The 27,381-nt window shown below is 42.4% G+C and overlaps 1 protein-coding gene across 17 annotated transcripts in view; it reads right to left on the reverse strand.

Moving 5' to 3' along the window:
* The window catches only part of IGF2BP2 (insulin like growth factor 2 mRNA binding protein 2), a 177,304-nt gene extending 154,134 nt beyond the window's left edge, over positions 1-23,170 (reverse strand). For 13 of the 17 annotated variants that reach the window (XR_013527175.1, XM_078350420.1, XM_078350419.1 and 10 more), the window contains exons 1-2: positions 22,911-23,170; positions 21,268-21,328 (exon numbers count right to left, since the gene is read on the reverse strand). Coding sequence is in view for 11 of the 17 variants with exons in the window: in XM_035274680.3 (XP_035130571.1) it covers positions 21,268-21,328; positions 22,911-23,088 (239 nt within the window). In the remaining 6 variants the exon portion in view is untranslated. The remainder of the gene's footprint in view (positions 1-21,267; positions 21,329-22,910) is intronic. The other 4 variants (XM_078350421.1, XM_078350422.1, XM_035274686.3 and 1 more) reach the window with 1 other exon arrangement.
* Between the last annotated feature and the right edge of the window lie 4,211 nt (positions 23,171-27,381).

A 27,381-nucleotide genomic window follows, 5' to 3' on the forward strand; every position in this document is an offset into this window, starting at 1 on the left:
TAGAGACGGGGTTTCACCATGTTGACCAGGATGGTCTTGATCTCTTGACCTTGTGATCCACCCGCCTCAGCCTCCCTAAGTGCTGGGATTACAGGCGTGAGCCACCACGCCCGGCCTAAATTTTTCTTTCTTTCTTTTTTTTGAAACAGAGTCTTACTCGGTCATCCAGGTTGGATGGAGTACAGTGGTGCAGTCTTGGCTCCCACGCCCAAGCAACCTCCACCTTAGCTTTACGAGCAGCTGCGACTACAGGCACACACCGCCACACTAAGCTAATTCTTGTATTTTGTCTAGAGTCAGGGTTTTGCCATGTTGCCTGGGCTGGTCTTGAATTCCTGAGCTCAAGTGATCTACCCACCACAACCTCCCAAAGTGCTGAGATGACAGGCGTGAACCACTGCTCCAAGTTCTTCTTTACTCAACAGTCAGGAGAAAGAAGCTGCAGGCCAGGTACAGTGGCTCATGCCTATAATCCCAACATTCTGGGAGGTGAGTCAGGCAGATTACTTGAGCCCAGCACTACAAGACCAGCCCAGGCAAAACAGCAAAACCCCATATCTACAAAAGCAAAAATTAGCCAGGTGTGGTGGCATGTGCCTGTGGTCCCAGCTACTTGGAAGGAAGGCTACCGTGGGAGAATCGCTTGAGCCCAGGAGGTAGAGGCTGCAGTAAGCTGAGACTACATCACTGCCTTCGGCCCTGGGCAACATAGTAAGACTGTCTCATATAGTAAGACTGTCTCAAAAGCAAAACCAGGCTGGGCCTAGTAGCTCACACCTGTAATCCTAGCACTTTGGGTGGATCATCTGATGTCAAGAGTTCAAGACCAGCCTGACCAACATGGTGAAATACCAACTCTACTAAAAATACAAAAATTGGCTGGGCATGGTGATGCGCACCTATAACCCCAGCAACTCAAAAGGCTGAGGCACAAGAACTGCTCGAACGCAGGAGGCAGAGGTTATAGTGAGCGAAGATGGTGTCACTGCACTCCAGCCTAGAAGACAGAGCAAGACTCCATCTCAAAAAAACTAAACTAAAAATGAAGTTGCAAATGATAGTGTGGAGTAAGTTCCCAAGTTCTTTTCTACCCTTACATCAGTGGTCCTCATCTCTGGCTGCACATCAGTGTCACATGAAGACACTTTAAAAAATGACTCTGTGGTTCGAGTTAGTGTTTGAAAAAGAAAATAAAAGCAAAGCCTATGTGAGGTCCTACCTCAGAGCACCTGACTCAGAATTTCTGGAGGTAGGCTCAGGTCAGTATTTTTTTTAAAGCTCCTCACATAATTATATGTGCATCCAGGGTTGGGAGCTGCCCTATGCCAGTGGCTCTCCAACGGAATCACAGCAAGGCCTTCTTAAAACACAGATTCAGTGGGTCTGGGCTGGGGTTCTAACAATTCCCAGGTGATGGTGATGCTGCTGGTACAAAGCACAGTAAGAACCACTGCACTACACAGTCTTAGTGGGACAATACTAATAGTTACACTACATTAATTTTACTGTATTGGACACATCTTTGTGGCAATGTGTAAGAAAAAAAAAGAAAACAGAAGAAATAAAGAATAAAAAATATATATATATAAATTTTATAAAAATATTTGGACATGTCTCTATAAGAAGAGGTCTTAGATTTTAGAAAGGTTTTCAAAAGTGTGGGCCAAATAAAAGAATTTTCTGCTTTAACCATCAATTAAAACAGGTAACTTCATTCACTGGTACACACTATTTCCTGAGAAATTTGGTTACTAAAGTTAAACCCAGACAAAATCAGATACAATTCAACTCAACCCCTCAGCAAGCACCTCCTATGAGATGGCTCAAGGCATCTGTGGGCACACACCAGAAGTATGCCGCCCTCTCCTCCCTCAGGTAGTGAATGGACTAGCAGACACAACTGCGGAGCACACAAATAACCACGCAGTCAGACCGTGACCGCCGAGGTTAGTGAAAACCAGAGGGCAGACACTTCAGAAGCACCTAGGGGAGGCTCTATGCAGGAAGAGGCCTTCTAGCTCACGTTCAAGGGGCCCACCAGCTGCCAGTGTTCCGCTGCCCATGACCGATTCTGCAGCACCAGCGCGGCTTACTCCCTGTCCCACAGTGTGCATCTGGACCTTGTCCCCAGACATTATAGGAGTAATCAGGAACTATAGGCTGATTTGACTTCTAGGCTGAAGGCCAGTTCCATGGTCTACCTACCTTTGTACTTCTTGTAACAATTAGCCCAATGCCTCCTCATACAGAGAAAGTACTCGCTGACATGGTGGCTCACACCTGTAATCCCTGCACTTTGGAAGACCGAGGCAGATGGATCATTTGAGGTCAGGAGTTCAAGATCGGCCTGGCTGACATGGTGAAACCTCATCTCTACTAAAATTACAAAAATTAGCCAGGCATAGTGGCACATGCCTATAATCCCAGCTACTCAGGAAGTTGAGGTAGGAGAATCACTTGAACCCAGAAGGTGGAGGTTGCAGTGAGCCGAGAAGGTGCCACAGGGCAACCGAGCTACAATGAACTACAATCTTGATCCATTTTAGGTTTCTGATGCCAGATGAGTCAAGATTATAGTTCACTGAATAGTGAAATAGTATTAATTCTAATCGTAAATTACAGACAGAATTAAAATTTACTTTTCCTTTACAGGAGGGCAGGTATTCAACAAAGGAATCACTATAAACAAGATCATAAAAGGGAAATAAGCTATTTAAACACATTTCAGAAGTATTGACATGTAAATGATAATGCTGAATATAAGTCATTTTTTCTATTCAATGAGAAGGTCCAGTAGGATTTTTTTTTTTTTAGCAATATTTTGTTAGTTCTCTCAGGTTATAATATTTAGTTGAAAACAATATAAATTTTTTTTAAATATGCCCATTCAAACATTCCACTAATTATCATTGCTCTTCCCCTTACCACAACTAGCTTGAATCAATGAGGCCTCAACGTATTTAATTCCAATCATAACCTCAGGCCACAAATTAAATAATATCCACCAGTGTGATGGAAAATGCCCAATCATCTTCATTCCACTTTACGTGGCTCCTAGGCTCTTAGGCACACATGGTGAATGTCTTAAGGTTCAAATATCGATTGCAGGCTGGGTGCAGTGGCTCACACCTATAATCTTAGCACTTTGGGAGGCAGAGGCAGGAGGATCACTTGAGGTCAGGACTTCGAGACCAGCCTGGCCAACATGGTGAAACTAAAATCATTCCACTAAGAACACAAAATTAGCTGGGAGTGGTGGCGGGCACCTGTAATCCCAGCTACACAGGAGGCTGAGGGAGGAGAATCACTAGAACCCAGGGGGCAGAAGTTGCAGTGAGACAAGATTGTGCCACTGCACTCCAGCCTGTTCGACAGAGTGAAACTCTGCCGCAAAAATAAAAAAGTCAATTGCATTAGCCCAGTATCTCTGAAAATCCAGGAAACACGTTTCCAAAGGCTGACAGCCATAGAATTAGAGTTAGCACACACCCAGGGAGCCTCAGGAGTGTCCCACTAACTTCAGCTGTGAAGACACCTCTGAGGCTTCCTCAGGAGGGCTGGGAAACAGGCTGTCTGGTTACCAAGCAGGAAATGTTCTCTTCTACCCCAAATGATGCTGTTCTTGACTTCAAAAACAAATCAACTGAGGGGCAAATTAAGGAGGAATAACCAAGACTGTGTGAGACCCAAACCGGTCACTGGAGGTGGTTTGGCTCACCATAAGCCTTCTGATTTTTCCTGCTCCCTTTCCCTTAGGCTGAGATTATACCAAGAAAAAAAGTCACTGAGGAAAAATGAGAAAAAAATACATTTCTTTGGGTGCATATCCATAGGCAGCCAAAATATTTTTAAAAACCAATAAGGACATAGAGTTTATAGACCACATTTGATCCTCCGAGCTCACCAAATTCCCTGTTCATGCTCCTAACTCAGGAAGATTATAAAAATGTGAAGTAAATATTTTTATTTATTTATTTTTGGGATGGAGCTTCATTCTTATAGCCCAGGCTGCAGTACAGTGGCGATATCTCAGCTCTCTGCAACCTCCACCTCCAGTTCAACTGATTCTCCTGCCTCAGCCTCCAGAATAGCTGGGATTACAGGCACCCGCCACCACGCCCAGCTAATTTTTGTACTTTTAGTAGAGACAGGGTTTCACCATGTTGGCCAGGCTGGTCCCGAACTCCTGATCTCAGGTGATCCACCCACCTCGGCCTCCCAAACTGCTGGGATTACAGGCATGAGCCACTGCACCCAAATGTGAAGTAAATCTTAAACTCAGTCTGCCCACGGAAGACAGGGAGTTCTCTCTAAAGCAAAAAAAGTTTAACTATAATCATTTGACTGTGTTGTGAAAAAATATTTCAAGATTTTAAACTACAGAGAGGTCAAGAAGTCACTTAAGAGTACATAAAACAATAATATAAAAAGAAAAACACACAAAAAAAACAAATAATTATTTTTAAAAAATACACAAAACAGAGGTGGGAAAAGGATAATGCAGCACCTATTCTTGTCAACTAAAATATATAATCTATATGGAAAATTCTATTTACCCTAGTTTTCTAAAATCATAAAAAAGCATCTATCTATTCTAAAGAGTAAGCACTCCTAAGGAACTCCTACATTTTCTAAGCCTCAGTATATATATAATAAACAACCAAAATAACTTTTCACTTCACATAACTATTATGTTATCAGAACCTTTCAGAGAATAGGTTACATGGGAATATGTAATGCAAATAAAGCAAGCCCTGAGAGTCAAAACAATTTAAAGACTTGAATGAGTATTCATACACTATACTTGACTCAAGGTGAAGTAATGAAGGACATTCTATAGGCAAAACTCAGAGGTTTGCGTAAGTTTGGCAGAATGCTCATACAGAATGAATCATTTAACACCAACATGGATATGCTTAACATCAAAAGCATCACAGAACGCTATCAAATTTCTTCAAGAAGAGAGTTTCAAGTACCATTAGAAATATTTGCAGTCTTTTTCTAATCTGAGGGCCTGATGCGTTGTATTTTTAGCAGGGGAAAGAACTGAACATGTTTGATATCAAAGTGACCACTCATTTTGCCTAAAATTTGCTCATATTTGGTATAGTAAATGGCTTATTTCTTAGAAAACCAATGATTTTAAAGAAGGGTAAATTTATTTTCCTCTTGTAGACCATGGCTAACCGCAGAATGGCACAATTCTGGAGCAATCGGACCTCACCCAGATACAAAAATAGAAAAAAGGACTTTTGCTGCTGGCAGAAAAGTAACAAACATCTTTATTGATACTAGAAGGGCAGTGTTTTAAAATTTTCAATTAGGCACTGAAAAAAATCAGCCTTTCAGATAATACAGAAAAGGAACAATTAAACTGTATTTTACAAAAGGTACGTAATCGAATCATTCTTCCAGGGAAAGAATGGAGGGGGAAAAAAAGAAAAAAAAAACCCTGAATGCTAAAAATGGGACCCCACCTACAGCACTGAGAACAATCTAGGCCTCAGTTCCTTAATTTATGAAATAGGATAACCGTATCTCCCTTCCTCATTCTACAAAATGTTGTGAAAATTCAGTAAGAATCATAAAAGGATTCAGTAATCAGTAATTATTATTATTGTTGTCTTATAAGAAATTCCAGTCTTACTCCAAAAGAGGCTAATTATAAATTTAAGGACATTACTACTTTTCAGTATATGCCCCAAGCTAATTATAAATTTAAGGACATTACTACTTTTCTGTATATGCCCCAAATTAAGTATCATTTTGATTTGTTGACTTTCTCTTAAATAAACACCAAGATGGCTCCCAAAGATTCTCATCTCCTGGTATTTGAGTAAACTTACTGAGTAATCTTTTCCCATAGAGTATGGGCTGGACTTCGTGTCTCATATTTAATGAATAAAATAAGGCAGACTCAGTGACTGCATTGTAAAAGACGATGTGATGTCACTCTCCTTGGCTCTTGTTTTATTCGCTCTGGGGGAAGGCTGTTGTCATGCTGTGAGGAACTAAGGCTCCTAGCTGACAACCACATGAGTAAGCTTAGTAGCCAACCTTCCAGCCCCAGCTGAGCCATCAGATGACTGCAGCCCCACTGGGCTACTTGACTGCCAGCCATCTCCTGAAAGATGATGAGTCAGAATAATCCAGCTAAAATGCCGACATTGTCCTGACCCTCAGAAAACGTGTGCGATAATAAATGTTTGTTGTTTTAATTAGCTGGGTGCAATGGTGCATACCTAGTCTCAGGTATGCAGATGGCTGATGTGGGAGAATAGCTTAAGCCTGGGGATTGAGTCCTGGACAAGATAGCAGGCAGGAAGGGAAAGGAAAATGGAAAGGAAAGGGAAAGAGAAAGGAAGATAGAAAGATAGATAGATGTTTTAAATTGCTAATAGAGGCTGGGTGAGGTGGCTCATGCCTGTAATCCCAGCACTTTGCTAGGCCGAGGCGGGTGGATCACCTGAGGTTAGTAGTTTGAGACCAGCCTGGCCTACATGGTAAGACCCTGTCTCTACTAAAAATGCAAAAAAATAATTAGCCAGATGTGGTGGCAGGTACCTGTAATCCCAGCTACTAGGGAGGCTGAGGCAGGAGAACTGCTTGAACCTGGGAGGCAGAGGTTGCAGTGAGCCGAAATTATGCCATTGCACTCTGGCCCGGGCCACAAGAGCAAAACTTCATCTCAAAAGTAATAAAAAAAATTTTTTTTTAAATTAAATTGCTAATAGATTACTACTAACACAGAGCTTTCTTAAATTTTTTCTTCTTCTGAGATAGGGTCTAACCATATTACCCAGGCTGAAGTGAAATGGCATAATCTCAGCTCGGTACAACCTCTGTCTCCCAGACTCAAGCAATTCTCATGCCTCAGCCTGAGTAGCTGGGACCACAGGTGCGTGCCACTACACCTGGCTAATATTTTTATCATTTTAGTAGAGATGGGGTTTCACCATGTTGGCCAGGCTGGTCTCAAATTCTTGGCCTCAAGCAATCCACCCACCTCAGCCTCCCGAAGTGTTGAGATTACAGGCATGAGCTACTATACCCGGGCTAATACAGAGCATTTGACAGCATTCTGCTTTGCAATTAAAATTTAGTCAGTCACTTCCTTGGTTAAGTATGAATTACTTTGCCCATTGGTAGATAACATTGTTGGACTTGTCTGGTTTTTTCACAGTAACTTTAGATGCTGTCTGCTTAACTTACTATAAACAAACATATCTTAAGTCTGATTCCTGTATCCACCTACTATATTGCAATAAGTGAATAGCAGTTTGGGCTTTTTTGTGTTTTCCAAATAGGTTTTTCTTCTGTGGTTCCCAGTAAATTTTTAATGGAATTTGACTTTGAGGGAGTAATACCTTTGAAGAAAATTATATTTTCATGTAATCATACTGAATCTTATAATTCTAAAAACCAACCTATTCTTACTTTATTTAAAGAAAAAAAAAAAGAATAGAAAAGACAGACTGATTTGCAAAACCTATTCTGGCTCCACCAGCTCTAAACTTCTGGTTTCCAGTGTTCACGATGCAGCCCCTATGCAACTGTTATTTGCAGCCGACCTTATGAAGGTTTAAAGAACATAATGGAATTTGACTTTGGAATTTCAGACCTAAAATGCCCATGAAGAGATGTGATTCCACTAAGGCCAGACATTCACTCCGAAGTTTTAAAAGGCTGGGTACCGTGGCTCATGCCTGTAGTCCCAGCTACTCAGGAGCCTGAGGTGGGAGGATCACCGGAGCCCTGGAGGACAAGGCTGCAGTGAGCCATGATTGCTCCACTGCACCCTAGCCTGGGTGACAGAGTGAGACCCTGTCAGGAAGGAAGGAAGGAAGGAAAGAAAAAACAAAAAAAAAAATTTAATGAAATCAAAAGTTTAAAAAAGCCATTCATCAGATGGCGGAAGGTAAGGAGGGAGGGAAGAAAGAAAGCAGGGAGGGAGAAGGAAGGAGATGGAGAAAACAGAGAATTTTAAAAATCAGGAGAAAATATATGATGAGAGAGAGAAAGAGAGGTGGAAAAGTAAGAAAGAATGAGGAAAGAGATGAAGGAAAGATGAAAGAGAGAAAGAAGTATAAAGGACAAAGAAGGAAAGAAAAAAGGAAAGAAACAAAGGAACAGAAAAAAGGAAGGAATGAATTTTTTAAAAAGCCATTCACAAAAAAGCAAAATCTTTCAACCACAATTTTTCCCCTCCATTCTGAAAATGCATAAGAAAAATAAGAGGAAAAGGGAAGAATAAATTATTAATGATATTGTGGCTTTAATCTTAATTCATTAAAAAATATTTAATGAACAGCATTTCCACTATTCAAGGCATTCAAGGTGCACCTGTGCAAAGAAAAAACAAGACCCAGCTCTTGTGAAACTTCAAATTATTTAAATTCAAAAGACCAGTCCAGAAAATAGAATTGGCTATTTTTGCAGAAGCATTCAGATCCATCACAAATGAGAGGAGCCAAATATTAATACAATTTTGAATTCCCAGGCTCCTGTGTGCCACTCTTGTACACCCTACCATACATGATTTGCGAACCTAAATTTTCCAAGACACGTGCTTTACCTGACCACTATAAAGTGATCGCTAATGCCTTATTTCATTCTGCATGTAAGTTACACATTTTTTAAAACGCTAATGCCAACTATCAGAGTCGTCTGGAGTTTTTTTTTTTTAATTTTGTTTTTTAAAAATGTCCCTTAGGCAACTAGAAGTTTCCTTTCATTTAGCCTTAATGATTATTGTCTGTATCAAGGACCCAGAAACAGTCAATACGGCCTTCAATTTCCTTAACTTAAATACAGAAAAGTGCAGCAGCAACCAAAACACTTTTCAAACTATTTAGAAGCACCATTTTCACCAATGAACTTTCCTATGGCACACTGTATGCTTTTAAAACCATTTGCCTCATATCAGACATTTAACAGGCAGAACTACTCAAGTTTTTAATTTAAAAAATGTTTTATGGAGATATGAGAATCAGATTTTCTTAGAAAGTGGTTTGAAACATTATCTATAGTTGGCTTAGTGTTTAATTGGAGAGGGTGTAATTTAGATTGATGTGGAAACCTGTTCTTCCAATTATATTAAAATAGAGGCTTATTTTTTTTCATGAACATGTATTATGAAATACTGTATAAACTTATAGGACAGTCGCATATTTAGTATATATATATTCTATATTTACAAAAGAATTTTAGGTGGCTTACTATAACAGAAACACAATAAGATCATCACATAAAGATAAAAATGTAGGACACTTTATAATGGAGAAAATAATTATCTTATTAAGTAAAATAATAATTATTGACGAAAAATGGTTACTGCAACTATGACCTTATTTGACTTTGAGTTTCCAAACAGCTATCATCATTAGATAGGATGCATACTAGTATATCCTGTCTATCAAGAAAAGGACATTTCCCTCTCACTCCTAGACAAGCTTATGTGTAAGCAATACTAAACATAAAGGACTATGTCTTCAACAATGTTTTGTAGATGATACAGATTTTCATGATGTGGCAGAGACTGCAAACTGGCAACTCATGGGCCAGATTCAACCCACAGCTATCTTTTTTGACCTTTAGCCTCCAAAAAAGTTTTGTAATTTTATTACAAACTTAAATTACAATATCTAAAACTTCGGACATTTAACATAAGAACTCCAACTTATCCTTCTCTTGAAAAATCAGATTTGGGAACACTGGCCCTGTGTTTCCAAATGGCAGCAGTTGGCTGGAGCTAATAGCTGTCCCCTCCAGCACTGCCGAGACCACCCTTGCCACCACTTACGTCATCTACCCCTGTAAACAAATGGTGATCTCTTACAAAAATCTTACTACACAAATTGTGTGCACAAGACAAAACCATGGGTCTCTGAAGGCCAGTCTGTGGGAGGCTAGAGTGATGGAGCAGACAGCAGAGGACAGAGCTCAGAGTTTGGGCGGGGGGCGGGGGGGCATCTGTGTCTCTGTGTCTGTGTGTGTGTGTGTGTGTGTGTGTGTCTCTCTCTCTCTCTCTCTCTCTCTCTCTCTCTCTCTCTCTCTCTCTCTCTCTCTGCCTCAGAACCTCTTAGGGGATCTTTAACAACACATAGCTAAATTCCAAGGACTTTCAGGACTTTCCAAGAGTCCTTGGCCATAGGGTAAGAAATCACTGAGAGACCAGTATTTTATTGTTTTAAAGTAATATCCTGTTTTTGAACAAAAATCACGTATGCAGGACTGATACTGAGGGAGTGTATATTGGAGTATCACGGCTTGTGACCCAGCTAATTTGTTGAGCATTCGTTCTAACCAACTGAAAATGTTTTGAAGATCACTCCTGCATTCTTGGAGCCCCACCATATACAACAGATAAGAGGAGAGCTGCTCTGCCTCAAGAAGGACTAGGAAGGCCAACCCTGCTTCCACCTCCAGAAGCAAAAACTTGTTCTCGGTGAATGAGTGGGTCCCTTGTCACCAAGCCCATCACTCTTCAAAGGCAGTTAACTCTAATGGCTCTGCCAAGAGCCAGAGCACAGTATCACTGGCCAAGGAACTCCCTGGAAAGTTCCTGAAGGGCATGCATTCTAAGTTGTTGACTATAGAAAAATCCATAGATTCAGTAGTCTGGCATTCAGTTGGCAAAACAAACATTTGTTACTAAAATGAAAGTGACAGGAAATAGAGGGCCATTCCATGGAGAGCAGATTTATGAATAACAAGGGCAGGGTCTAAACTTTTCTCAAGAAAGGGCTTTGGGTCTGCTGAAGGGCCAAATCAAGGAATGGACTCAAGACTCAGAATTTCACACTGCAGAGCGGGTGTTTACAAACTGTGTTTTAAAGAGCAAACCAACTTTCTAAACCAATTCTTAGACTCAACTCCAATTCTGTATATAAAACAGCAACGAATGCAGCTGTCTTCATACTGCACAGCAGGTAGAAAGCCAGGATTTTCATGTACATACATCTATTCCTCCTTCCCAGAAATTTGGCATCTCTTTGGAATCCTAAGACTCTATGGAACAGTGTTTAAAAAAAAAAAAAAACCATTGAGAATAGAAGATATAATATTGGCCTAGAGATCTATAAGGCAGATATTAACACCGTGACCATAATCCATACATTGAACTGATGCCACTGATCAATTTTGATATCTAAATCATTTTTTTGAAACCATTATTGAAATAGATACAACATACTAATTAATATACAAATCAGTGAACAAAGAGCTAACTCTTCCCTGGCAAAACTCTCGTCATGATGTAGAAATAATTATATTAGAACCAACCACCTGTTCCTGGCCCCTTTGTAACTCTTAAAATGTCTTTTTGACTTACTTACTTTACAAATCTAAATCTCTGTCTTCTGTAATTCAAATTATTGAGTAACTAGTACCTTTGTCATCTCAAGTATTTTGAGAAGAAAAAATATGTAAACATTTTTAAAAATAATAAACAGCCAAAAATTTTAAATATTAAGCAACCAGTATTTTGTTCTTTATTCCTTAAAAGGGAGAATCAATTCCACATTTTTCAATATCTGAGCTTAAAATCTGGTTTCTTAGATCCTTGATTTCATCATCTTTAGTGGTGGCACAACTCAGGGAGTTTTACAAGGCTTAGTTTACAAATTCAGTGTCCATGTCTTGAAGACATCACTATCAGTTTGAAAAGAAAAGGGTAAACAGTAGTACAGCTGGATCCAGGAGAGAGGCCAGATTATTTATGCATCCACAACATTCTTGTCTGTCCGTCAATAGTTTAAAAACAAAAAGTAAAGAAGATGCTTTCCCTTCCCAAAGAATAAATACAACTGCACTTCAGGGGAAAAAAGTAACCCAAATTTTCAACCAGTTACAAAAGCCTACAACGCTAGACCCCCACGACCATCGAAGCTCATGTGTCTGCTGCACATTCCGAGTAAGCGTATGCCACAGAACCCATACATTCCAACACATTGAGCAAGCACACACACGCCTCCCTGGCTTCCCCAACCCTCAGCCAACCAGGGGGCAACGGGGCTGCAGGGAGGCCTACACACCAGGCACCGCACTGCCAGCCCTTCCCAGCCATCCCCACGGAAATGCAAAGGGGAAGGAGAATGAGAGAGGAAGTGGCCAGTGAGGGGGCCTTAGAGAAAGAAATGCAAAACCTTTTTTTGGGGCAGGCCAACCACATACTCAGAGTTTTTAAGTGTCAAAGAAAAGAACAAGTTGTGTGAGACTTTCAGTCCCGCTGTCACCGTTGGAATCACTTACTATCTCTCATACACTAAAGTGAGGACCAGTCTTTGCCACGTGCTCTGGAAGTACAGAAAGAAAAGGCAGAAGCTGGATACACGGTTCAGTCACCTACGCTTCCATGGTCGCCTCCTTCCTCTTCTCCTCTCTCCCTTTCCCTCCTCCCTTCCTTCTTTCTTAATAATTGAAGAGGCTAAACTGCGCTTTTTCAGTGTTAAACTGCTTTTATCATACACATCTGACTCTCTCAAATAAAGAGGAACAAAACATGTAACTTCAAAACCTTATCCATACAATGATAAAGAAAAACATCCACTGAAATTTCAAAGTATGCACTGTTAAAATCACAAAGACCAGGAGGGAATAAAGTAAAAGGTCTCCACGTAATCCAAAAATACGATATAGCCTATCCTCACTCCAGCGTTTTGAGAAACACCCTCTACTTCATGAACTGATATGAGACTAACCTGTCCAAAGAATCACCACTCAATTTTTTGTTTCATTTTTCAAAGAGAAAGAGAAGATACAGTAATAAAAATGTCTTTCCTGGTAATCTTTTAAGCTCTATTAGAGATTCTTGACTGAGGAAAGTAATTATTTTCTCTCATAAATTATATAAAATCATGTTCTTGTCAAAAACCACAGCCTCTATCTAGAAGAAAACCTCTTGTATAGCTCATGTCATTGGTGGTATAACTGTATCTTAAGCCCTATGTTACTCAACAAAGTAACAAACACGTAAGATACTTAAGTATTATATCAAAAAAAGGTACAAAATCTTTTTTCCTCCCTGTGCTTTCACTGACTTTTTCACGTGTCAAAGAGGTTTAAAATGTTCTAATGTGAATAAGAACCATTTTATAAAAATTAATTTACAAAAATCCCATTATTTTCCTTCTCTGAGACACAGACATTGAAAAAAATACATATAAAAATGAAAGCATGCCAACCTTTGTGAAACATTCTGTATCCTAAACAAAAAAACCTCAAGATTTTTTTCAGGATTTGAAAAAACTACATATATATCTGGGTCAAAGGCATGGAACACAGGCCCTCCTCTCACACTGCATACATGTATGTTTTTTATGTTTAACTGTCAACCACAATGATTTTTTAGAAAACCTCTTTCGATGTAAATATAAATGCTTCTACTATAGGACTACTTCAAGGAAGTTCCTTCAAATTATGACTAACTGTTTTAATTCCTTTCAATTACATTAAATTAAAAATACACTGAACTTCAGCTCCTAATCTTTCTCAGCATAGGTTTTATATGCGGAAATTTTGTTTCTTATTCCAAGTTAGGAATAATATACAGAGTTACTCTATGGCCTATGTACACATGATCACAACTCTCTACTTCATTGCTAAGGTTCTGCTGCAGTACTCAAATGAGATGGACAGCAAGGGTAAGGTAGTCACTGCCTTCTGAGGTTTTGGTCAGGAGCAAGGAGTTGTTTTAAAGTCTGAAGCTTTAGAGCCCTATGTGTAAGAAGATAAAGACAGATCTCCAGACTCCGGAGAGGATAACACAGGGAGCCTAGTCCAGTGCCCAGCACCCAGCAGCCACCCCACATTAGGCAGCGCTCCTCCTCTCCCCATCTCCTAAGTCAGCATTCCATGGAAAATGCCATACCTGACTCTGGACCGTACTAACTTGAAGAAACGCATGGAGAGATGAAAATATCTTTCACCTATTTTTTTCGGTGATAATTCCTCCGTCCCTCCCTCTCTCCAGCACCACCACCAATAGTCCACAAGAGTTAAAGGAAATGAAGATAAATGCAGGAAAAGTTTAGTTGAGGAGAAAGGAACTGGACTTCACATGCTTCGTTATTTAGCATACGCTTTTGAGCGATGGTAAAATTACTGAAGAACCCTGAGAACTTCATGGATACTATCCCTATTAATACTCACACCATACTCAAAGGAGAGGCCAAAGGCCTTATTCTGTAGAGAGTGATGCAGAGATACATACCACCTCTGGCAAAGACCTGGAAGTTCCTACCGGGGAAACACGTAAACCATAACGCAGTCCTGATCTCTCCAACGGGCTGTCTGAACCCTGTGAAGAATCCACCCAGGAGATTCCTTGAGCTAGATTTTCATTTACCACGTGGCACACAGTCTTGACCCGGGGCACCGTTCACTGCCTCATCTGTGTGCCTCAGATATTGAAAGAAATGTTTGTCCTGTTATGTCAGGAACACAACCATTGCAAAAAGCAAAGCAACAACAACCCCACAACCTGCTTAGCTACACTCCCCACCTCTGCCCATGGACAATCACAGACATAAGAAGAGGTGCAATGCTAATTTTTAAATTACCTCCGTTTCTAATTATTTTTTCTAAAAACTATAGCAAAGTACAGATCACTCAGACCGACAAAAGATCATCACAAAGGTTCAATCCACACATCTATTTTCATATATGTCTATTACTCTTGATCACTCTTTGAACTTTGAAACACATTCATCTGACTTCTTTAATTTAAAATGTTAAATGGAAAGGAAGTACAGTGGAGAGAGACTCAGTGACCTCAGAAGATTTGGGTTCTGGCCCTATTACTTAATTAAAAGTCATGTGGCCTTAAGCAAATTATTAAGGTTCTCTGAGACTGAGTTTCCTCATCCAAAAAAAGAGATAGTATCAACTGTCCTATTTTTCACAAAATTATTATTTGGAATAAATAAAATAATGTGTCAAAGAGGCTGGCACAGCATCAGTACTGTATGAATATAAGAGGCAGGCACAAAAAAATACTCCTCCCTGAGATACCACTACTAGTACTGTTTAAATATCAATACATGAAATCATCAAACCACCTTTCTGATCACATTTAAAACAAAAGTTTAAAAATTCAAGCTTCCCCTTAAGGCAAATCCTTACTTTGAGACACGTTTATTATATGACAATAAGAAAACTGAAAATATAATTCTTATTGGAATGTTCCCAAATTCTTCTGGTCATTAGATGCAACATTTATTATGATATGAGTAAATATGAGAAACCTCAAAAGATGCATCAGAACTCTTAATTTTCATTTATCAGACTTATTAAAATATCTGCTTTATTTATGAAATGTCCTTGACACTAAACAGAATGGGAAAATCCTAATAATGCTCACATTTTAGGAAATAAAGTCTAAAACAGATAAATAATGAGAAATAAACAAAATGTATTTCAAAAATACAGACAACATTATTTAGTGAAAACCAGAGGCTTGGGGAGGAGACATGATTATCAAATGATGAAATAGGGCTGCTTGATTGCCTATTAATGCAAAAGCATCCATTTTCATTGTTGTACTTATTCTAGCTCAATATACCATCAAACTCAAAACCAAATTAAAGAAATAATTATTGGATTCCTTTTTCTCTTTGGCAGCCAAGCAACAGAATCTGAAGTTTTCTACAAAGAAAAATAATTTTTCTTCACTATTTTATGGAGAGACCAAAGTCCATGATCAAAACAGGAAAAGTAAAACCTTAAAAATAATGCTCTGAGCACTCTGCAATTTTGCTGCCCAAAATAGAACCCATACAGTCCATGCCACCAAATGAAAATTATAAGTTTGTAAGCATGAAGTCAAATTATAAAGTAAAAGATTTAAAATATTTTAATGGTGATGATAAATGGGAGGAAAGACTTATCTTTGTTGGTAGATGTTTGCTGTTTCTTTGCTACTATTTGTTCAATGATACTGCTGTTGAATGAATATCCAAAACAATTTGAACTTAAATTTGAATATAAGAAGGACAAAAACTTTACTAATAAATTCTGGAGGCATGTTTTGTTAAACAGAACACTCCCATTTCTCAATTTAAAAAGTTAATCATAGCTTTTGAAAGATAATGCTTTTGACGGAAAGTTTTAGAGCATAAACTCTTTAAAAATTAGCTTATTCAAGCCCCACTACTTTCTAACACTGAAAAGAACACTGGAGACACTTTTGTGATGTTTAAATGTAATTTTTAAAAATATATTTTGAAATGTATAAATTCAACATTTTCAACAGTCTCCAAAGAAACAATTTCAATATAACACTTTTTCCAATGAAGTTTTCTCACTGACAGTACTTGTGTTATGCAAAATACCATATTGCTTTTCAAAGTACAGAATTTCTAAACGAAAATGCATATTCAAATCTTGAATTTTCTAACACTTGAAAAATGGCTTCATCATCAAAACCTTCACAGAATTATTTGGGACGGGATAGCCAAGTGAAAAGGAAGGAGGGGAGATGCTGCACTGGGGGTCCTTTCAATAGCATGCTCACTTAAAAAGCTACTCCAGGTACCTAGGACTTGGCTTTCACAACAAGGTTAACCACCTACAAGAGTTACTCATCACTCAAGGCAAATATCACTGCACCTCATTCCCTTTGCCACAGGTTTCAATCACCAAGCAACTTTCTTGAGCCTTGTCAGGACTGAATTCAGAGCAACTGTTGTTCAATTAAAGGTCACCTGCTCCCTTCTGACACCATCAAACTGTCCCCCAACAAAAAAACATATACACACACTTGCACATACACCACTGAATCAGAGAGAGGAAGCATTCAGCTCAAATAATATCCTCCAACAATTCTGACCAATTGCTCATCTACTTTTGAGGGTTTCATAGAGGACTTGGAAGAGTGATTCAGCTACAGACAGCAAATATTTAGAAAAGCTTGAAAGTATCAAATATATAAACAGTTTCTGTAGAAATCTGGTTTTCATAGCTTTTTGACTTTTAATAAATGTGCTCAAGTCACTATCCTTTTATGCATAATTCAACATCATTTACATTTCCCCAACACAGTACTTGAAAATCTGGAGCAACCTCCACATAAACACAAAAACAATTGTTTACTCAAAATAGTAAAATAATTTTGATATGCAATTTGTTCTAAATCTTGTCTTTCAAAAATATTTTAAAAGTTAAACGCTTTTTCTCTTAAAGAAAACATATTGCACTTTAGATCATCAAGTATAAAAGGCTTTGTACAAATATTACTAATATCCTCTCATCTTCTCTCTACCAAAGGATAATCTCAGGCTAACATGATAAAAAACAAAATTCTTAGACTATCTCTTACTGATCATCTTCTACCTAGCCATAAGCACAAGGAAACACATGAAAAAGTACCATTTGGCAGCTGCACTGCATATCACAAATCACCTTTAGAATTAATGTTAAGGTGTTCAGCCATTAAATAGTTTTATAAATTGCTATACTACAATTTAACATTTTTATGTATTTGGTGAATTGAAAAAAAAAATCAGGCAAACCATAAAATCTATTTGGATGTATAAATCTCATTGGTTTCTAATATTTAATTAAATAATATAAATGCATCAGATGATCAGTCTTTTAAAAATGTAAAAACTAGAATTTTAAACCAAATCACCAAGTTAATTTTTTTCTGTATTGCTTCTATTTTAATTCTACTACTTATCTCTTAGAGGTCACAACGACGTGCAATTCTCTATGGTATTACCTAGCATCACATGAAAAAATTACTTTTTTTTTTAACTGGGAAACTAAAAGTTTATCTCCAAAGCCAAATCAAAAGTAACATTATACCTTAATATCATATATTGCGTTCATATGTTATATCTGCACGTAAGTAAATGCAGATATTAATTTCTAAGTCAACAAATTCTTCAAATAGGAAGCTACCACACAATTTTAACCTAATAAAAGTCATTTCTGTTTCTAGGAAATTAAAAATTGACATAGCCAAACCCTTTGCTGCAGGGACGGCTTGAGATTGGGTGGTTTTTTTTTTTTCCTTTTTGGTATTTAATTCAACTATACACAATGTAGTACATACAAGCAAAATACAATTGAGATACTGTTTGCTTTAACATTCCTATAGGAGACCAAATTCATTTGCATTGGAGTGAATACAATTACTGGTTTTTAACTCATGAAAGACAAATTCATAGCTTTTTCCTACACTATCTCATAGTATTCACACCATCTCAGTGGAAGAATGTCTAGCACGACTTAGTTACTTCCTAGAGGTGGGCAGAAATTGCATTTTTCAAAGTTTTGTTTCTCACAGAATCATTCAACTTTAGATACAAAAGCACATTCAAGTTAGCATGTCTAAGTTCAAAACAAGGCATGCAATATGTGTGTATATGTGTATATATATGTACATAATTTTTAAATTAACCTCCATCAACACCAAAAATGAAATTTGTATCAAGGAAGTTTCCAAAACTTTTAACAGCATTTTAAAGCTTACCAGTTTTTTTCCTCTTTAATAAACATTTGATCATATGTACTACCAAGAAATATGAACAGAGAAAAAAGATTCAAACATTTTAATTCAACAGAGCCTGAAACCAACTTAGATAAATCCTTTATGTGTGGTTGACATCAGACTAATTAGCATTTAATAAGAATAAAACATGTGGCAAAAAGAAAAGAGTTTTCTATTGCTAAGTGATCCTGAGAAAATAATGGTATCTAGTCTATTGTACTATTATAAAATGATGCTAGAACATTCAACAAAAAATCCAATTGGTAAGCAAATTGCATACCAATAATTTCGTAACTTAAGATCAAAACATCTCCCCCCAAACTATCATTAACTTTAAAAAAATCGATGAGATGTAGATAGTAAAACTGATTCCTGAGAAATCAAAGAAATTGCTACAATGTAAAGAAAATGCACTCAATTGTTGAATGATTTTTAAGTAAGCAGGCAATGAGGATGAACTGTTTTCTTACCATTTTCACTTCAACTAACACAAAAACCACATATAGAATTGACTTCACACTGCCAAATTTGCTTCTAATTTGTTAATATTCATAGAAATGCCACACAAGGACACCAAAATAGTCAACCATATAACATAAAAGCTTTGGTTTCAAATGTCTTAGTGGCCTGGGTTTAGAAAGCCACCAACGTGGTAGTGTCCAGGACATGAGAATATACAGCTGCCTCATCCCTGAGGTCTGATCTCAGTACACAATACACTGGTCATTAGCTATCTCTCCCTTAGCCTGCAGTACAAGTAGTTAATTTCTGCATTTAAACTAATAAAGGAAAGGAAAAAAGATTAAAACCATCCAATCAGAAATGATGCAACTCCTCTACAGCAGCAGCTTATGCATACATTTGGAATGTTAAACATTTTCAGTGTAGTGAATCATACACAGCGCATTTTAATCTACCTCCTGGGTATTTCACATCGCCCACATGTTCAAAGGAATCATCAACTAACAGGGCTCTATAAATCCTAAATTGCACTTTAATTTATACTAAAAACTGAGGACATGTCTTTAATTCTGAAGTCTTAAACAGAACAAAATTACTTAAATGACACTCCAGCTAACAGCAAATAATCTGCATTTTGAAAGAAAAAAGCTAAAAAAGTAGTACATTTGTGAGAAGTTTTAGGAGCTGTTAATAACTTTAGATAAACCAGTATTTCACATATACTACACAAAATTAAATAATGTACACTGCAACATGAAATGAGACACCAACAAAAATAAAATTCTAGTGGTTGTTTTTAACTAATTATAACCACGAAAAGTATTCACAACAGCAAACAGCCAACAGAATTAGACATTTATAGAAACATACTGTATCAAATATTTTGGGTAGTTATTTCACTGTTCGGAATATTCATTCTGCACATTTTCAAGTGTTGTGAGATAGTAATTTATACTTGCAGTAAATAGTTAATGTATCAGAAAGCTTCAACTTGGACTTCTCAAGCAGTAACTATTATTTTAAAGAAAAGTATACAACTTTAGAATACCTTATTGAAAACCGGTTAGTTACACATTACATCTTTCCCATTAGAGGAAAGAACTAGCTTAATATTACACATGAAGCTGTAAATGATAACTACCTTAAAAAAAAAAAACAGGATTTAAGTAATTTTCTCATATGCCACAGAGGTCATTTGCAAACAGAAGTTCATCTGTTGCTTAGTCAAAATAAAACATATCTGGAAATGTGGCACTCAATTTTTAAAAATCCCTTCAACAACACATGTAAGCATTTATGAAAATAGGGTAGTTTGTTTTAAAACTACTCAATCCAGGCAAAAATCAGGTGTTACGCTATTGACTATGATAAACTGTAAAGGTGGTAATCAAAAAGTTCACTGAGCATCTCCAATTCAGCTACTTCATGACTAATGGTGAACAAATGTATGTGAATGAGATGTAAACTAAGTTACGACACACAGCAGAAGAAAAAAATCCAGAATGAGTAATAAAGGGCCCAATTTAAAGTCCACAATAAACTTGAAACAAAGATGTTTTCCCTCATTCTCTTCTCCTGTTAGCAAATCACTGTGGAGAAATCCAACCTCCACAAAACTCGTTACTCCGTCATTAACAACAGTGCACTTAAATATTACTATAGATTTCACAAGGATATTTATTTTAGCCGCAAACATTTCTTACAAGCAACAACAACAAAATGCTCACAAGCTATACTCAAGAGTCTCAGTGACTGAAAAAGTCCGGCTTTTAACTGCCGTCCAATCCAAACAACCCACTTCTTTAGAAAGCTATGCAAAATATTGACCCCTTACTGAATTATTTTACTATTCAACATTAAACTATCTAAAAGAGAACAGTAATTAATCGCTAAGTTTAGTTAAGCAATTTAGCTGACACAGTAAATATTTACTCTTCACATCTCACAGGAAGTCTTGACAAGCATTTGCTGCCATTCTGCTGGGGATAGGGTCGGGAGGTGGGGGTGGGAGGCTATTTTTAATAAACAAGTTACAGGGTCCCAGCGAACTGAACATGGCTAGTGTTCGCCACCCCGACCCCCAATTAGGCACCAGATATTTTCCAAGAACAGTAAACACCTTATATAATGAAAGTAAAAAAAAAAAAAAAAAAAAAAAAGTAGCTTTCTAAACGATGTATCTTCACTAACAAAACAAAAGCCCCTTTAAAAACGACCAAGAGCACGTTTTTAAAAGCTGTGTGTACGTTTTTTACTTATAAGTAAGGCCAATCTCAAAAAAAAAAAAAAAAAAAAAAGCAAAGTATATTTACCTTAGCTTTTTAGAGACTGAGTAATCAACTTCCATGATTTTCCCATGCAATTCCACTTTACCTTTAAAACAGAAATTGAAGCACTCAGAACCTGCTTAGATCCAGCCAGCGGGGGTCTAGGAGGGGCACGCACGGAACTCCACGCTCGGGCTCCGCCTTCGGGCGCCCCCAAGGGGTCTCCTACCCCGCTCGCGCTGGGCGAACTTGGTTCTCAGTGTTAGGAAAGGTTGGCGCCCCGTGTCTCGGGACAAGCGGGAAGAGTGCGAGCTCGTGTCGGACCCCAGGTAGAGCCGTGGGTGGCATTACCGGAAAAACAAATTTAATAAAGAGCGGCGCCAATTTGAAAGGATGAGCTCATTTGAAACTCAAGCTGCAAGGCTGGCGCGGCCCCGCTGCTCTCTCGGCCCCCACCTCTCCATTCCGCTACCCCGGGGCCCGAAGGCTCCTCCGGGCTCCCCGCCCTGCCCGCTCCTCCCGGTGGCCCCGAGAAAAGGCGCCCAAGCCCCTTAGGTCCGCCGCGCCGCAAGAGCCCAGTCCCCGGCCGCTCCCGGGTGTCACCTTGGCCCCGCCGCCGCCCCGCCCCCACTCCACACGCCCGTGGGGAAGGGGCTCCCGCCCGGCTGGGGTTCGGGGGACGTGGGCCGGGGTTCGGGGGGCGCGGGCTGGGGTCGGGGACCGGCGCTGCTGGGAGCGGCGCTTGTGCTGGGGCGAGTTGGGGAGTGCGCGCGCGCGACTGTGTGTGTGTCGCTCTCCGTCTCCCGTCTGGGCTCCAGCGCGCTCGTGGGCCCCCCGGTCGCCTCTTTCCCGGTTCTCAACCCGGGCCCCCACCGAGTTGAGACAGGGCACCTCGTAAAAAGGTGCTTCTGGCCGAGCAGGAGGCGGGGGGACGGGCGGCGGAAAGCCCCCAGCCCCGAGTTCTTCTCAATAAAATCGGACAAAAAATTCAGAGAAAAATAGGAGCGCTTGAGAGAGCAAGCGAGAGGGGACTGAGGTTCGCGGGAGGACCGAGGGAGAGGTGCCGTCGTGTGAAGGCCGGGGCTTGGGGAGCCCCGAGACCTCAAAGGGGATCATCAGGGTGGCACCGAGGGGGTGCCGAAAGTGGGGGCCGGGGGGCAAGGTGGGGAGGAGGCTCGAAAGGAGAGTGCGGCTCGGGAGACGCCAGAAGGCGAGAGGTCCCAGGCACGAGGCACAGGAAAGGAAAAGGTCCGGCGGGGAAGGAGGAGGAGGACACGCCGGATTTGGGGAAGGGGAGACCCTGACAAAGGGGGTGACTGGAAGGTCAGGGGAGAGGGGAAAAGGGGTACGCTCGAAGGGCGGGGGGCGCTCAGAGAGCAGCCCGGGGCGCCAGAGGAACGAGGGGTGCCCCTAAGGAGCCGGCGAGCCTCGGGAGCCCTCCGAGCGGCACTGGGGGCGCCCCAAGGCTGCGGCCCCGAGGGCGACGGCAGAGTCCGGGGCCGTGGGGGGAGGGGAGCGGGCCGTCCCGGGAGCGGGCGGGCGGCGAGAGTTGAGGGTCTGGTGCGTGGAAGTGAGCGCGGGACGCAGGAGCCGCCGCCGGGCGCCGCCCGCCGGACTCGGCCTCCCTCCCGGCGCCGTCCCGGCCGAAGCGGAGCGAGGCGGGGGAGGGGGCCGCGCCGAGTGCTCACCCGAGAGGGTCTCGATGGCGCGGATGGCCCAGTTCTGGTCGGGGTAGTCCACGAAGGCGTAGCCAGACTTGAGCAGGACCTGTCCCGCCAAGGGCAGCTTCCTGTCCCCAAAGAGCTGCCGGAGGTCGTCGGCGGTGACGGCGGGGCTCAGGTTCCCGATGTAAAGCTTGTTCATCATCCGTGTCTTCCTCGAGAGCCCGCGGCTCCCCCGGCCCGGTACCGGCGCTCCTCGCCTCCTCCGCTGCCCTCGTCTCTCCTCCTCCTCCTCCGCCCCCCCTCCCCGCCCTCCGCCCGCCCGCCACCCACCCCCACCCTCACCCTCAGCCTGGCTCCCCCCACCGCGGCCGGCCCGGCCCGCCAGGGGGCAGAGGCGGAGGCGGGGACTCGGCGCGGCTGCCTCCTCGGGGCAGAGTCCCGGGCCGGGCGGCGGCGCGCGGACAAAGCGCTCTCTCTGCCTCCCTCTCTCTCCCTCTCGAGGCGGTGGCGGGAGGAGGAGCAGCGGCGGGCGGCGGCAGCGCACCCCGCGTGTGTCTGTGTGAGAGTTTGTACGGGCGTGTGCGCCGCCGAGAGGGAGCGAGCGAGCGCCCCCTCCCTCCCTCCCCGCCCCGCGCCGCGCCACGGCGCCCCTCGCTTCGAGCCCCCCGCGCTCGGCGTGGCTGCTCCGGCTCCGGCCCCGCGCCAGGCGTACGGAAGCAGGTCGCGGCCCCCGGCCGGGGCTCCCGGCGCCGGAACCCCGGGCGGGCGCGGCACCGAGGCCGGGCGAGCTGCGGGGCGGGGAAGGCGCGCCCCGGCCGCGGGTGGGAGCGCGCTCGGGGGCGCCGGGGAGCCGCGGGCGTGGGAGGGAGAGGGGCCGCGAGTGAGCGCGGAGAGGGGTGTGCGCAAGGTGGACCGGATGTGAGTGCAAGGCTGCCAGGGCGAGAGGGAAGGTGTGTCCCGGAGGTGAGAGGCGAGGGCAGGCTGGGAGACAACAAGTTTCGCGGTGACTTGGCGGAGGCTGGCGCCCTGCGCGTTCCCGGGCGGTGCGCTCGCTCCGAGACCCGCTCCCCGCCAGGCTCTCCGAAGCGACGGAGCGGCGCGTGTGGTCGAAGGATCGCGCGCGGGAGTCGGGATGCCTGGGGCCGTTCTCGCGGGGAAGTGGTTCCCGGTGCCGGGCCTCAGTTTCCCGCCCAGGAAGGGAAGGCGGAAGGCCAGCGCGGAGTCACGTCTCCTCCGCCCAGACCCCGCGCGCCCGGAACCCCGCGGCAGGCGGCAGCCTGACGTTGGCAGCTGCTCGCTATTCTGGGAAGTGCCGAGGGCTTCCCGGGCTGCCGCGGCGAAAGCCAGGTGGCGGGTGGGGAAGCGAACGCCGAGGGGCCGGGGCTGCGGCGAGGCCGGAGCGCTGGGGTCAGCGGCCGGGGAAGGGATGCTCGCCGCCGGGCTGCGCGACTGGTTCAGCTCCGGAGCCGGGGTGGTGGGAAGCGAGGGTGGCTGGAAGCGGAGGCGCGCAGGCTGTGTAGGAGTTCCCCGAGCACTGGGAAGGGCCCGGAGAGGAAAGAGGTCCTTCCAAGCGGAGGAAACAACGTGACCGACGGAAGAGGCAGGGTTGGGATGAGAGCGGGCTGGAGCCGAGGGGCTCGGGCCGGAGCCAGACTGGCTAGAGAGGGCTGCAAGTTCCGCGGCCCGGCTGGAAGCTTGATGGTTAGATCCTGGTCCCAGCCAGGAAATGAAATTCTACAGGAGGGAGAAAAATGGCAGGATTCAGAGGTGAGGAGGCAGAAGATTCCAACCTCTGGATCTCTGGGGACCTTTGGGAGAGTTGAAGGTTTTTGATCGCTGAAATGTTGGGGTTTGTGAGGGCATTGGGGCGCGGGGGTGGGGGTGTCCCTGGGTGGAGAAGTCACGAGTGTAGAAATGGAACAGGTTCAGATATCCTGACTGGGATGTTAAGTAGTAGTGTCTGTCTCAAGCTTTCCTGTTGATAAGTAAGCTGTGTAGAGGGAACCGCGCTTGCTGGATTTTGTATTTTCCCAGGTGATTCTGGTCTGGGAAACACTGTTGAAGCAGAAGGCCTGTCTGTCTGCTCCGGACTCAGACCTTCTCTCTGCCCCCAGCTTTGTGGCCTGAAATGTGCCAGCATCCTTGAGTCTAAGTTTCTTCATCTGTAAGGAGATAAACCAGCCAGTCCTCACAGGGCTCTTGTGAGGGCTACAAGAAGGATAACTCCTAGCGTGTTGAGACACGGGTGGTCAAACACTTAATGCCTGTTTCTCTTCTTTCCTCCAGGAATTCATGAACTTTAAAATACTTTATCCTACAGAAGGAGATCTTCTTAACTAATTGGGTGTCCGGAGGAGAAAATGAATCCATGTTCACCTAGATATTTGCAGTTATTTGAATTCTGGCTTTTGTCTCAACTATTCATATATTTTGTCTCTCTAGAAAAAGAATCAGATTTTATTGCTCCAGGAGTTGGGAAGGAGTTTGGTTACTAATCCCCAAACTAATAGATATACTAGGTATGGATGCTCCTTTACTAAGTTGTAGCAGAAAATCACAATGAACATGACTTGTACATGCATAAACCTCAGCAGACTGAACTAACCAACTTCAGATTATTTACACACGTGCTCTTAATTGATATGGTCACCTTTATATTATAGGACAGCATTTTTGCTTATTGCAGCCATTCACAGGTGCGTGTAAAGGACATTCGATAGTGGCAGGAATGGTTGGCCTCATTCCTCTCCAACAGGTTAGAAAAACTGGTTTTTTGTTGTGTAGCATTTTAGACGCATCAATTATTCGGTCTTGTAAGATGAAAAACAGCTTTATGTGGGCAGCAGACAATGCACAGATTCTTGGCAGAGGTGATGTATTACTCCACTTTCATGCTGCTGTGAAGAAATACGCAAGACTGGGTAATTTATAGAGAGAAGGAGTTTTAAGGACTCACAGTTACACATGGCCAGAGAGGCCTCCTCATAGCAGAAGGGGAAGGAGGAGCAAAGATTCATCTTATTTTTTATTTATTTATTTTTTTAAAGAGGTTTCACCATGTTGGTCAAGCTGGTCTTGAACTCCCGACCTCAGGTGATCCACCCGCCTTGGCCTCCAGAGTGCTTGGATTACAGGCGTGAGCCACTACACCCGGTCCAAGTGCACATCTTATATGGCAGCAGGCACGTGTTCTGGGGAACTGCCTTTATAAAACCATCAGACCTCGAAATACTAAGAGTAGAACAGCGTGCTAAAAACCCACCCTCATGATTCAGTTACCTCCCACTAGGCCCCTCCCATGACACGCAGTGATTACGGGAGCTACAATTTAAAATAAGATTTGGGTGAGGACACAGCCAAAGCATATCAAGTGGCTTTTGGTAAACTCTTCTTACTCTGCTTCACCAAATCACTTTGAAACTTTTTTTCCCGAGAAATAACTGCTCTTTGCTGCACTTTGTCGTCTGTCCTGCTGGAGTTTTGGATACTGCAGGGCTGCAGAAGGAGGGCTTGAACTGTAAGTATGATGGAGGGCATGCTTCCACTACAGTTCTGATTTACAGACTCTACAGTGCCTTATCTTAGAATCCAGAGTTGTTTTTCACATGATAGAGGAGGGGTTGGGGACCTTTGAAGACAACAGGGGACAGCCTCCAAGTGCAAAGCCAAAAATCCAGAGGCCATTGATCCTGCCAGACAACTTACTTTCTACCTATTTTCTCTTAAATTCCCCTCTATTCCTCTCGCAGAGAGCTGAAACAGATCATCTAGATTGATCTGGACTTGGTTTACACCTAATAAGCCAAGATTTTATGACTGTTTAACAGAGGTTAGAAATTGGAGAAAATCCTACAGTAGGCATATCCTCCCTGCCCGCCCCCCACTTAATGCCACTGACAAGCCAAGGCATATTACCTTTTAAAGCATAAACTAACATTTCCTCAAGAGTTTCAAAGGCAGTACAGATCCTCATGGTTTCCCAGCAATTCTTGTGGGCAAGACAGTGGTAAGGTAGCTGGGACAAGCTTTCTTTTCTTTTCTTTTTTTTTTAATTGAGATGGGGTTTCACCATGATAACCGGGCTGGCCTTGAACTCTTGACCTCAGGTGATCCACCCACCTTGGCCTCCCAAAGTGCTAGGATTACAGGCATGAGCCACCTCGGCCAGCAAAGGGACAAACTTTCTTAATCCTACTTTTCAAGTAGAAACACTGAAGCCCAGGAAAGCAGAATTTTTTCTTAATCACACAGAGGGCCTGAAACATACATGGAAAACATACTGGTCTAACAACAAAGAGTTCATAAGTATTAAGTCGTCTTCGTCGTCTTCTTTCTTCTTCTTCTTCCTTTTTATTCCTTCTTCTTTTTTGAAGCAGTCTCACTGTCACCCAGGCTGGAGTGTAGTGTGGTGATCATGGTTCACTGCAACCTCAAACTTCCAGGCTCAGGCAGCCCTCCCACCTCAGTCTCCCAATTAGCTGGAACTACAGGTGCC

This window comes from Callithrix jacchus, chromosome 15, assembly GCF_049354715.1.
Source record: "Callithrix jacchus isolate 240 chromosome 15, calJac240_pri, whole genome shotgun sequence".
In the NCBI taxonomy this organism is placed as follows: Eukaryota; Metazoa; Chordata; class Mammalia; order Primates; family Cebidae; genus Callithrix; species Callithrix jacchus.